Source organism: Xiphias gladius, chromosome 10 (genome assembly GCF_016859285.1).
Source record: "Xiphias gladius isolate SHS-SW01 ecotype Sanya breed wild chromosome 10, ASM1685928v1, whole genome shotgun sequence".
Classification (NCBI taxonomy): Eukaryota; Metazoa; Chordata; class Actinopteri; order Istiophoriformes; family Xiphiidae; genus Xiphias; species Xiphias gladius.
In genome coordinates, this window is record NC_053409.1 from 4,739,603 (window position 1) to 4,754,027 (window position 14,425).

Genomic DNA, 14,425 nt, shown 5'->3' on the forward strand with positions numbered 1-14,425 from the left:
GATGGCAGGACTGTAGTTGTAAAATGAAAATATAGTTTGAGTGGCCCATTGTTTCACATTAGGGTTTCACGTTAACAGCCCTTTTCAAAGTTTTTTACGCAATCCCCTTACGACTCACTCAAACTGTTTCCAACTTGGCCATGCTTATTATTCACACTACAAAGGAAGTGGACAAAAAAGTGGAAAGCAGAGGTGTGTGTGTGTGTGTGATGAAGGATACAGAAAGACCCCCTGCTGCTTCAAAGTAAAGTTTGATTATGCACATAACTACCAAAATTCCTTTTACATAACACACAACAGCACTCTGAACACTCACTGTATGCCTATGGTTGTGTTTGTCCTCAGGGACCAGCTATTGTTTTGATTTAAGTTGCTTTGAGATAGGTTGGGGATGACTGTGGTGTGTGTGTGTGTGTGTGTGTGTGTGTGTGTGTGTGTGTGTGTGTGTGTGTGTGTGTGTGTGTGTGTGTGTGTGTGTGTGTGTGTGTGTGTGTGTGTGTGTTATGGGCCATCTGGTAGGCTCCCTATGAGGGCCTTTATTCTTTGTGATGGTCCCTATACAGTATCAGCACCTCATCTGTTCACTCCCATAGATTCTCTGAATAAGCAGCACCAGATAGAAAGAAACAAGGACAGGCAGAGTAAACAGGCAGTGTTTGCATGCACATTTTCACTCACACTTCAATTTCTTTTTCTTGCTGTCTAGATTTCTTTCTGTGTCTCAGGTTATTTCACCTTTTTTGACAGAGTGGGACATTGACCCCCTTACTCACGCCTCTCCCATCTTCCTCCACAATCCCTCCCCTTTCCTCTCCTCCTCTTACTCAGCGAAGGATGGAGAGCTGAGGAGAGAAATCATGAAGGCAGGCACGGATCATTAGCTATATTTGTCCCCACTTCCTGAAGAAGATGATAGATCTAGCTAATTACCCCATGTTGCCAAGCCTATCGCACACAACAAGCGGCTGTTGTTATGGTGGAAATCAGCGTTCGCTTTGGTGTGTGCCGCATAGCTGATGCTATATGACTATTCATGAGCCTGGAGTCAAAGGAGAAGAGGAAATTTCAAATCCTGTCATAGCTGTGTGTGAATGTGATTGTTCTGGAAATGATTTTAATGATGTATGTTCTCCATCTTCTTCTTCCCTCTCTGTAGAAAATGAGTTTGCAGGAGCCGTGGTGAGCCATTCCTCTCCAGCTGAACGTCATTAGGTCACAGTGGAAGCAGAGGTCTGGACCAAAGAGCTGTCTCTACCCCGAAACCATTTCAGGTAGAGTTTAGTACATCCTGTCTTCACACCTAACCCAATTCAAAAGTGTTATTTTTTGTTTAATCGTGTTTGCATTTTGCTGGTTTTGATGCAGATTTGCGTGATAATTCTAAACTGTTCTATTTTATGTTGGCACTTTTTGCATAATGTTTTATTAATTTATAAAATATAAACAGAAACATAGCTGGATGTGATAGACGTGAAAGAACCAAAAAACCATACTGCACATTGTATTACAAACAAAACAAAATTCATTTAAAAAAAAGAAATGAACAAAAACAGTGCCACAGTGGTACAGTGTTATTCAGTTATGATATTTATAGTTCTAGAGAAAAGTAGAGATAAAATAATTAGGAAACCAGTCAACAGAGGGCTTAAAACGGGAATAGTCGATCATACTTTTTATAGTCTTAAATTGACTGACAGGAGATCTGCTGCTTCACAAAGATCACCAAGAGTTTTAACCCCTCTTGTGTGTCAGATTTCAGAAATACAGATCTTCTTTGACCAGGAGGTAAGGTTTTTTTTTATTATTTATTGGTAGAAGCCCAGATGAAAAGTTTCCACAGCCTGCATATTTGGTAATATGAAATCAACTTTTTTTTTAAATGCCTTAAATATAATCATGATTTTTCTATTGGCCCATTTATTGACGATTTCAGTTCTAGAAAATCACATTCAGACATGAACCAGTACAAACCAGTTTTTAAAGACTCCTGACAAAACTGACCTCCAGATAGCGATTTAATTTATTCTACTCACTACATAATGAATGCAGTTTTCAAAGATAAAATATTTTATATACCAGGATTCAAAGGCCTAATAGAATTAAAATTTTATGAACAAAAAGTATCCAACCTCAGATCCACTTAGGCTATATAGCAATAATTTAAGTTATAAATACATCTCTGTTCAAATCCTGGACTGTTACAGCACTCTGTCATCCCTTGACCAGCTGATAAATTGTCGTATTGTATTCAGATCACAGCTTACCTTTTCAAAGCTCTGCGTAGCTGACCCGCCAAAGCCATATTAGTTAGGAATCACTCCCCAGATTTTACTCTCTCTCCCTCTCCATCATCCTTGCTCTCTTTTTCACTCTGACTGTCCCTCACTATCTCTCAGCGCCCACTCAGATTGCTATCTCTACAGCCTTTCACACTAATTCAGATGCACTTAGCGTCGATTTGGCACACATGTTTACTGTCACTAGATGATGCATGGTGTAAATACGTATTTGCAGTGAAATAAGATAATGCCGGTACGGATTTGTTGACTCCATATTGCTACACTGTACAGAATACCAATGTGAGAGTGTGAGTGTATATTTTTGCGTTTGTGCACACACGTGTGCGTGTGTGTGTGTGTGTGTCTTGTGTGCACACGCATGTTTGTATGTGTGGTGGAGGGTGGGGTTGGGCGCCATATGCCTGAAATGCATTCTCCCAAAACTTCAAGGTGAAAACAAGGGAAACTGATAACGATGTGAATTGTTGTGACAGATGTCTGAGCAAGCCCCCCCCACACACACACACACACACACACACACCTCCTCCACCACCACCACCACCAAAATGATAAACACACACACACACAATACTTGTTTTATGTTTCGGTGACTATAACAGTAATCGCTGCATTTCTTATCATGTTTCATTGAGTAATATCGCGATTCTTCTCAACCAACGCGAACACATTGGAGCTGCTTTTCCAATATGTGTGAATAAAAAGTTAAGTTTCATTCCACATTCCAGTCACAATATGCATATATTTTCAAAGGAGGCAGATCTTCTATGAGACTTTAGCTTTGTGATGAATTAAACACTTGTCTAGGTTTACAGTTTTAGATGGTTTGCATTTGAGATGGGATGCAGCCTGCACCTTATGCATAGTAAATAGAAATATGAGGTACAATAAGATTATTTTTTTTTGTACCAAATTACCTACTGGTTTGTACTTGGTTTTGAACACACAAACTGAACCCCAGTAGAGGGCAAGTGTGAAGTGAAGTGGTGAATTACACCAACACAACTTAAGTACCTCCATGTTACTTATTATTATCACTTGGCGATATTAGCCAGAATTATCATCATTATTATTATGATTATTATTTTACATTTTATTTTAATTTGGGTGATAGATCACACTAATAAATGTGGTTATATACTGTGACTTAAAGTAGAAATAAATGGACAGCAACACTATACATTTTATAACACATCAGTAATTTGAATTCATGTTCAAATTGATGGTTCTGTAGTAATAAGAAAATATGTAGAATTTTCTCTGAAGTTTGCATCATTATATGTCTTTTCTTAGCCAACCTAAACTTTTGTTGCTGGGATGAACTTGACTCTGTGGTTTTTCATCTGGGCCTATAATGCCATTGATCCAGGGTCTAATTGAGACACAGACAGAGAAGGAGTCGGTCTCCTCCTAATCCTCAATAAGCAGGCTAACCTTCATTACAGCCGTGACATTTTCCCATGGGGTGCTAAGAGAGTGAAAAAGCCAGACAGTATATGAAGGGCTCTCCAACATATGGCAAGCTGCAGAGGCGTTTATGCTTCCTCGGTCCAACTCTCATGAGGAGCCTTGAGGGAACGAAGCAGAGGCGACAAGACTTACACTGCTGCTGCCGTTATTGTAGATGTGGTTTTATTCTGCTGTTGGATTCACTTGTTGTTGACACTGTGTTCAGTGCTGATGCAGGCCTCGCTTAAAAACAGGGCCCTCTGAGAGAGTCTGACAGCTTCAGATAGGCACTGTTAGTGTGTGTGTGCGTGTGTGTGTGTGTGTGTGTGTGTGTGTGTGTGTGTGTGTGTGTGTGTGTGTGTGTGTGTGTGTCTGTTTGTTTGTGTGTATGTGTGTGTGTGCATGTGTGCACTTCAACTAAACATGCATTTAAACAAGTCAGTCTCATATTTTAGTCCACAGTGGATATTTTTCTTTTAACAAGGGACATATTCTGCAAGCAGGTTAACTTTGCTCTTCAATTCATTTCATTTTCAAACCACTAAACAGTATTTTTAAACCAGGCAGCTCACTCTAGTAGGGTAAAGAAAGTCTAAAGAAAAAGATTATTTTCATATATGTATTTTAATGCAATTATCAGCAGCATTATCAAATAAACGAAGGGTCCTTTCTTTCAAAATATTCCCAGTACACATTAAAGCTTTTGCTGTTTCATTTCTAAACACTGACTGTGATGCGAATGAGGTTGCTGCTGTTAGAAAGTTTTGCATTTCCAACAGCAGGTAAGGCCATTGGTTTAGAGAAGAAGTCGAAGTCAACAGGAACAGTACCGTCTATGGCTAAACAGAAAAAGAAAAAAGAACCACCTACAAAAACTCAAACTTTAAAATTCATGAAAAAAGAATCACAGTACCACCCATGCCAGGGGACTGACAAGTGATCTGTGTATTTCAGTGCAAAAATGGCAGCAGTGAGTACATAGCAACCAAAGAAAAAAATGATAAACAGAATCATTTCAGAGTTGAGATTTAAAAATGATTTGTAAAATGAATTAATCAATGTGTCTTTGAATGTATGACACAAGGAGTCAGCGTTTGTGTCAAAGAACATAGACTTTTAGGACTATAATATCTGTGCCCTATTGGTTAGACATAAACGAGTCTCACACACGCACACACAAACACACACACACACACACACACACACACACACACACACACACACACACACACACACACACTCACACACACTCACACACAGAATGCTCGGTCTCTATCTGTATGAGCAGCTGAGGGGAGAGTTGAAAACTGGAATTATAAGTTGTTATTTTCTCTTTTCCTTTGTTTTTTTCCCAAGGAAGGATACCCTTCCATTGCCATTGAAACCAAAGTAACACTTAATGTAAAATATACACCGATCAGCTACAACTTTAAACAGTTACTGGTTTTAATGTTGTACCTGAATGGTGTATAGATATAGATATTTTAGGCTCTCTCCCACACACCCATACAATACCCTCAGCCTCCCCAAAATACTTCAGGTCGATCCATCCCTGCCACGCTAATAAGATTTACAAGGTATCCTTGCCTTTCATCATTTTATTTTTCTCCCGTTGAAACATTTATGGGCATTCATAAAGAAACACACCATTAGGGCTGAGGGGCTCTACAGTACAGCAAGTGTATCTGTTAATAAATCATGTTAATAAAAAGAGATATTCAAACCAGGCCACGGCCCCTGTCATAGTCCAAACCCAGCAAGCAGGAATATTTAGGGACATCTGGAAATAACACTGATGTCCTGAGGTGTTCAGGCTCTTCAACAATTTATGATGTGTTGATAAGGGGATAAACCTACGTTTACGAGGATATATAGGTCTGAGATACATGAAAGAGATCTAGAAGGAGGGATAATGCTTACTCTGGCATGTGAAGAGCTTAAAAGGTTTGAATACTGAGGAGGATGCAGGATAAACCATACATTTGACATAGGGTGTTGTTATATCTTCACTACATCTGTAAAATTACTTAATGGATGGTCACACATTGATGAATGAGTGCTTGAATGGTTGGACAGATGGATCAAATGGACAGATGGGTGGAAAAACTGATAAACAAATACTTCTGAAATTATGTATTACATCATTTTAAAATGTTAAAACAGTAATATTATAAAGACAATATATTCCATTTTTTGGAATTAAATTAACAAATGAGATCTCATAGTCACTTCACAAACTAATTAATCAGTTAATCTATTAATCTGTCTTGGTCAAATATGAGTCTTTGCATGATTTGTGTTGGTTTTTGGAATTATTTCCTGAAAGTACACATCTGACATTATAACCATATCAAATGACCGTCTAAATATATATTTTTGATTGAAGAGATCCATATCCATCCATATGAATACGGCAGGACAGATGTAATGGCAAAGAAATTTTATAGGTCTCATTTATTCAGTGATGATTTCAGATAACAAGAATCTAAATGTTCCTTAGTCTTTAAATTACTTAAATCATGTACACAAATTCTGTCAGTAACTCAGTCACCTGCATGAAATGTTACATTTAAGTGTTGCCAACATCAAATGTGATTTGCATGTTTGACAAGGGGGAAAAAGTACTCTGAAGCTGAAAGAATATGTATCCAAATTAAAGATAATTCTGCGATGATGTTTGTTGTGTGTTTAACAGCTTGTTTGTACCTTCTCTGCAGATGGAGGTGGATGCAGACGATAAGCGCCATCGAACACGCTCCAAAGGTATCGGAATGGATACACACACATACACACAGGCGGCAACGCCATTCAGGTTGACCTTTACTCCCCCAACACAAACACACATGCACAGACACAAGCACGTACATATACTGTACACACACCACTGCACAAATCCTGTCAAATTCAAGTTGCCTTTTCTCACTGCTTTCTCTCCTTCTCTATCTCTCTTTTTTATATCTTCCAGAAACAGAATCACGGTGCAAATTTTAAGAGCTTTATTGAAAATGAAATACCTACCCCATTTACATATAATCCAACAAAACATATTTCAAAATGAAAGCAAAGGATGGAACTATTTAAAAAAAAAAAAAACAGGTAATGGTGACTGGTGACCCTCTTTTTTTAAATTTTGTATTACCGCCAAGAAAAATGATTACAAAACTTGGATATTAGAGTAAATCCCCCTACTTAACCTGGTGACATAAAACTACAGCAAACACTGAAAAGCCTCACCAGCCGTTACTCCCAGACACCTGCCATGTCCACCCTCACAGGTTTAAAGCATCTAAAAAGAGTCGCCCATCAGAGGACTCTCTTGATACATATTTTATCACCTCTAACTTTAGAAAGTATCTGACTTCTTAGAACAAGGAAAAAGGTGGTGACCATTGTTCCTACGGTGTGTGGATAAAGCACTTTGTCAGCCATGTAGTGAAGGCTATGACCACAAGGCCCTTGTTTGATTGAGTTAGGGGCGTCCTCTGCTTGTCGGCCAACAAGAGAGAGAATGTGTAAGTGGAGGATTGGCACTGAAATCATCTTTATGGCTGTGTCCTAAATCACTCCATCATTAACTCATTCACTTCTTCCTCTATATTATACACTAGACACTTCTTTGTTCCATTGTGGGAATATTTGAGGGTACTATATAGTGCGTAAATTTCATGCTCAGAATTCAAACCCTTACATAAAATGGCTGAGAGTAAATATACTGCAAGTATAGATAATAAGGCTCTCTGGTGTGCATGCTCACACTAGAATACATTGTGTTGTTGTAAGTAATTTTAGGCAATTACTATGTTGAAAAACAAGAGCATACGCTAGTTAGTAGGCTTCACCACTGTGTGTGTTCTTTGTCAGATTTTTGGTTAATTTTACCAATTCCCTAAACAAGCTAGTCACTTTATATCAACAGGCCACTCATATTTGAACAGAATAGAACTTTATTATTGTCCATAAGAGTGGAAAACACACGAAAACACAAAAACAGCATAAGAACATATAACATATAGAACAAATGTAGAAACAAGCCACTGAACAAAACAAAACTGAAATATAAAACACATTAGAGTCAATCGACATAATATTTTTTTAGAAATTTCAAACTACAGAATATTTTCACTACAGATCTTTTTCTTTAAAGTCATCCAAATGGATTTTACCCATATTGTCCATTATTTTATTTTTAATCTGCTTCGTAAATGTTTTTCTAAAATTCAAAATACTCAATCTATGTACTAGTGATGTCCTGATTGTTTTGAAAATTAGAAAAATCAAAACAGTGCAACGTATTGCATTAAATGCACAGAAAACTGACCTGTGTTTAAGAGAATATTTTTCCTTTTTTCTTTTTCACCAATCCTCTAATCACATATTACCAATAAATTAACAAATTAAAAGCTGTATGCATTGGCCCTCCATATGCACATACACTGAAAAACATATACACACCTACTGAACAAAAAATTGTTCACTAAAAGCTATATGTACCACACATAGTAATTTTCAGTTGAGTTTTTCAGACCCATAGAACCAAATGTCTACATTTTACTGAGTTTAAGGTATTTCACTGGTAATTTATTTCATGGTAAACCTACACAGATCATAAGCAGGTTCCTTTTTATGTGTTATACAAAGAGCCCGTGGATTTAGCATGCTCAAGTCTGTTCTGTTTCATAATCATCCTCTCCCTCGCTCTCTCTCTCTCTCTATCTCTTCCTCAGTGCCTGTGGATCCAGCATTGACAGAGCTTTTCAGGTCAGTAGGATTGAAAAAACAACACCGATACACAAGCAGACACACACACACAAACACAAAAGCAACACAAAAAGCAATGCTGTGCAGGTGTAAAATACACAGAGTTGCATACCCATGCACACAAAATTGGCTTGTTGTCTTAGTGCTGAGGTAGAGACAGTGTGACAGTGCCTGGATCAACTGTCACCTTAATACCAACCAGAGACATTGCCGCCTTTCCTGTATTGTTTGATAGTCACCTTCACATTAACAACTACTCACTATTGTGTGCATTGGCAGTTCCTCTTCTTTCTCTTCCTCTTGCTTTTCCTCTCTATTTTTCTGTTTCCTCCGCCATGAAGTGATATTTAGGTTCTTTCCCTTTCCCTCTCTCCATTCCTCCCTCAAAGAGTGAATTTCTCACTTTGTCTCCCACTCTTTCTTTCGACATCTTTAATGTCACAAAAGATGATAACAACAGAACAGAAACAACAAGCACCAAAATCTTTTTTTCCTCTAGTTAATACAATTCCCCCATATGAAATATTAAATAAGAGGGTTTTCTCTTCTTTTAAAGTTCCAACTAGATGAGCTAAATAATTCTGTTTTTGTCTCATGTACTGGATGATATTTAGCATGATAGCCAATTATCAATTCATTACCCATGCAGCAAAACTCTTTCTCTCTTTTTACGCCTACAGCTTTAAAGTTCTTGTTGGGTGAGTTGAGTGGGTGGAAGGTAGAACACAACTTTATTTCAAATTTGAGGGTTTTCTTTGTCATTGTAAAAGTTTCTTCCCAGTATATCTTTAAGTGCTATTGTAATTTTTGAGAATTGTGAATGTGTGAGAAAAGCTTGAAGTTAATTAAAATGCATGTTAAAGATAGTAGCTATTTAATTTAATTGTTGTCAATGAGATAACACTTGCAGGTGTATTTACACAATATACTGTAAGATTTGTGCTTTACCCCAATCTTAGGGATGTGTGGAAAAAATACAAGTATAAATACAGTTTGCTGGTACACACTATGGCTGTACCTGAATCAGATCAGTTTTGAGAAATATATTATAATGAAAATTAAATACCAGATGTCCACAAAGAAATAAAAAGCGTGAGTCGTGGTCGTAATTTAGTTACAAAATTTTAGCGCACTCTTTTGAGGGTCTGCTTCAAAAGTAGTTTGGCCGACTTCACTACCATTTAGCACTGGGGCTTACTCTATCTGAGAAACCAGGGAGTCATGCTGCACTGCATCACATTTCCCTCCATTTTCCATTTCCTTTCTCTATTATTACAGTTACTTCTGCAATGTTGTTATTCTGCATTGGCCTATGTAGATTTTTTGTGTCGTGATTCAACATAATGAGGTTCGACTCAGGGGCTTCTCAGCTGATTTTTCGGGGCAGCCTTCGTACAGAGTGTAAGGACCAAAATGAAAAACAATGCCAATTTAAACAAAAACAGCTTTGTTATCTGCTATTCAAATGTACCAGCCACTCTTAAGCATTGGCCTGAATGGAGCCCCAACACTTGCGTTGTAACAGCTTATTGACTTATGTTACACAAGGTGCAACACAGTCTCTCGGGAGGATGAGGAGTGTAGCCCAAAGGATCTAACTAAAGTTCATTAATGCTAGCAATTTAGCCTGCTTGCCCACACTTGTACCATTTGTGACAGTGAAGTTAGAAATGCATAGGCATGTCCAGAATGTTTTTTCACATATATATTTTTTTAATTTCTAATTATTTTCAGTATTTGTTGCAGAATGTTAAGTATAATCTGTTTGGGGATTCAGGGCTGGATATTTCAGTGTCATCTACTTGTCTTTGCAAGTTGTTTCTACCCTAGTAATATGTGAATTTCATTTTGTCCTTGGCTGTGTTAAAGGGTGGTTGCAGTTACGATAAGGGTTCCTGCCACTTATATATCAATAAATAATATTCCACCTGGAAGATTACTGTGTAGCCTTTAGCTGATATTCATAGATAGTACAAGGTGTACCCCCCCCTCTCCCCAATCCTTTATCCCCCTCTGCTTTCATTCATTCTCTCCTTTCTTTTTTCTCCTTTCATTCTCATCTCCCTCTCCCACTTTTCCTCTCTCCTTCTCCCTCTCTCTCTGTCTCTCTCTTTCTCACTCTCTCCCTCATTCTGCTGCTGCCTGCAGATAGTAATTAATCAGGAGATCGATGCGAAGCCTATCTCCAGGCTGAAGCATCTATAATGTCGATAATGCTGCTCGATGGCCTCTCTCCCCAGAGAGCTGATAGTCTTCAGGACGAACACGCTTGACTTTGCACGGAGGAGCCGGGCTGGGTCAGATAGACTGTTGCTGCTATGCTTATGTGCATGTTTGTGTATAGATTGGTATGTGTTAGTATGTGCATACTCTTCTTGTATGCATCCATGTAAGGTTGTTATCACATACAGTACACTCACTCACACAAGAAAGGGCTTAGAATTATGTCTACTGACAAGTGTCAGGTGAATGAGAGCAAATTACAGTGAGCTGGAACTGAGGGAATGCAAACTAGCTGCCGTGTTTTTGTATACTCAGAGACAATACACATAGTAAGGCTGTGACTATGAAGTGATCAGGGTTCATTGTGGTTGTAAAATTGGTGCTTCCATCACAGACGTTCATCTGGTCCCACACTCCCTCCAGAAGGCTCAACAGGAAGTTATGGGCCCCATTCTTTCTTATTATTGACACCCCTGAATTTTAAGTACAGAATTTAGAATATCTTCAGAAATAAATGCAAATTAACCAATTTTGTATAATCACATAATTTAATCAAATGTCCAAAGTTACTGAACAACAACAACAAAAATAATGCTTTTAATATAGTGAAATAAAAAATACAGACATAAAATGTAAGCGTGACACAATTACTGGCACCCTTTTGATGAATTTAAATTAGTTCCTCAAACAAAATAAAAAACAAATATGAATCAACTGGGTTTAATTTTCAGTGTTCACGTGACCTAAATTAACCAATGAATGATGGTTTGACTGCATAAAAAAGGGCTGATTGTTTCCAGTTTCTGTTTCACAAAGGCGAAGACAAGATAGCTGTCTCAGAGCATCATAATGTTATTATCAAAAAAATAACAATTCCAAAGGCTACAAGGCAATCGCCAAAGACCTTGAAATTCCTGTTTCAACAATTCACGATGATATCAAGAAGGTTCACAATCATAAAATTGTTAAGATGCTTCCAGGATATGGAACTATGAAAAAATTCAGTGAGAGGACTCTGCGAAGATTGGTGCAGACTGTGGCAAAAACATCACTTAAGACATCGAAAGTGCTTTAGGCTGACCTGGAGCAATCTGGAGGGGTGGCTTCAGCACATTCCATACTCCGCACACTAAACCAAGTAGGGCTCCAATTGTGAAGGCCAAGGAGGACAAAACTATTGAAAGAAAGGCACAAAAAAGGCAAGACTAGTGTTTGCAAAAATTTTCATAGATAAGCCACAGCCTTCCTGGGATAATGTTCTATGGACAGATGAAAACAGATAAGAATTCTCTGGGGAATGCAGTGCATCAGTTTGTTTATAGGCGACAAAATGAAGCCTATAAGGAAAACACCCATCCTACAGTAAAACATGACAAAACAAAGAATTGATACATTTTTTTGAATGCATAGCAATGGAAGAGAGGCAGAAAAAGTCTGCAGACAGGTGCAAGCTTCTGGATGGCTACAAGAAATGTTTAGCAGGCTGTCATTGTTGCCAAAGGTATTTCAACCAAATATTCATGAAGGGTGCCAATAATTGTGTCTGGGGTACATTTAGTGTTTGTATTATTTTGTTATTATACAGTCTCATTTTTTTATTTTATTTTGTTCAGTAACCTCGGACATTTTATTAAAATATTTCAATTATACAAAATTGGTTAATTTGCATTTATTTCTGAAAATATTCTTAATTCTGTTCTTAAAATTCAGAGGTGACAATAATTTCAACCAGGACTGTGCATGCCTAAACCTGAAAGTTAGTTAAATCCTGACTTGTTATGGTTAATAATCCAATTGACAAGTTTTTTTATATACAAATGACCAACAGGCACCAGCAGAATAGCGTTGATATGGTTATGCTGAGAACATACATTATTGAGAGGTAATTTTTAAAAAATTTAATTTTCACAATACAGTATCAAGAATTTATTCATTCTAAATACTATTAAGATAAAATCGTATCTTCAGAACATTCAGCTAACATTTCTGACTGTTGTTGAATTATGGACGTTATGGACATTTTCAAGAAAATATGTCGAATGGACATGAAAATATATTAAATTTACTTGCATCATCATATTAGATTATCTGCAATATACTGGAGTTGGTGTATATGGTGGCTAATATGTAACACAAAATAGCAGTAAAGAAATGCCAAAGACACATTTGAGGTACTGTTTGTACAGTTTGTCCACCATAGACCACCTAAAAGTTTGTTTTTGAACTGTAAAATGTACTGCTCAGTATTTCTTATCACAATTCTTTAATGAGCAATTTATTGTGTAATTGTTATCAGAAATGTTTGTTTATGTCATATGTTTATGTAAAAATATTGATATCACTATCAGCCTGAAATGGCCAGTATCATCAGACTCTACACATTTCATACACTCAGATTTTCTCACTCAACTTCATTAAAGTCAGTTTCATAAATGGTTTGTAAATCATTTGACTCAGTTGGATCTCAGGTCTCAACAATATTACGCCAGTGAGGTCCCTGACTGTGCTGGCTTCAGACATAGTGTTCAGCCCTTGACTCCAAACTGTCATAGTAATCAAAGACTCTCAGGATGGCTACTATAATTGAAGTCTATATGTAAGGCAGAGTCTGAAGATACACTGGTACATAGTGAGGAAGCAGTTTAGAGAGGTTGCTTTTAGTATGTGTCCGTGCGTAACTGCAGCTGCCCTAAGTCTGTATGCAATGGGAGCAGTCACAGCAGCAGCAAATATGTAAGACATCGAAGGTAAAGGCATCCCTTCAGGAGGGGGGTTGACTGTGCTAGACAGAGAGCTCACAACATAAACATTCCCCTCCACATCTCTTTTACCATTTGCATATTTACAGTCTGCCATGCTAATCATGTTTATTGGAGTGTATAAGTACTGCGCATGAGCTCAAAAGGGAAGGATAGCTTTGTGCTAGAGACTGTATAGTAGAGACACTGGAATGAAAATTGCCCCCAACACCCCCATTTCTGGAAAAAAATGGTTCATCCTGCGGTAATCCAATTTTAAAAGACAAAAAGAGCCATCTTACATAACTAGGACAGCATGGGATTTTGCTAATTATGGTATTAATGCAGAGTGAGAAAATCCCCTGATTTTAAACAAAGGCCAAGATTTGTGAAGATATTTTTGTGTTTTGTAGTTGAGTAAGTGCATTTCTTACAGTATCACATCATAAACCAGCACTGAATCTCTCATTTTGCAAGGTGATGGATGGTCCGGCTTACAGGAATAAGGTATTTGTTCATTTTGCCGGATGTATCAGAAAAGAATCTAGAGAAAATTACAGACCATGTAAAAGCTATCAATATGTAACGATTTTCAAGGTGAATGTCTCAGTGCCTAAGGCTGGCTTGCAGAGGTAAACTATTCGCTCCCTTATTTGCATTAATCAAAAGAATCCAAGGAAACCAAATCCAGATGTGCAGGATTTCACCTTGAGCACATAGATTTCATTGCCAGTTCTGGTGTGCTTCAGCACTGAAGTGTTGAGAACAATTAAATTAGGTGGATAACTGCTAAAGCCCCTCATTTTTTCCCCTGTCAGATTTCTGCTTCCATGCAAAAGACATAAGGTTGTCCTCTGTCGCGAACTAGGTGAATGAGAGAGGCGGACATTCCTGGCCCCGGTTTTAATTGCCGGTGTCAGAGCTGAAACATGGCCGAACAGAAAATGATCAAGTTAATGA

General features: G+C 37.8%; 1 protein-coding gene across 1 annotated transcript in view; it reads left to right on the forward strand.

Annotated features, from left to right (window-relative positions):
- The window catches only part of myt1lb (myelin transcription factor 1-like, b), a 92,409-nt gene that overhangs the window by 30,124 nt on the left and 47,860 nt on the right, over positions 1-14,425 (forward strand). The window contains exons 2-4 of the mRNA XM_040137330.1: positions 1,157-1,271; positions 6,464-6,509; positions 8,471-8,504. Of these exons, the coding sequence (XP_039993264.1) occupies positions 6,464-6,509; positions 8,471-8,504 (80 nt within the window). The 5' untranslated portion in view covers positions 1,157-1,271. The remainder of the gene's footprint in view (positions 1-1,156; positions 1,272-6,463; positions 6,510-8,470; positions 8,505-14,425) is intronic.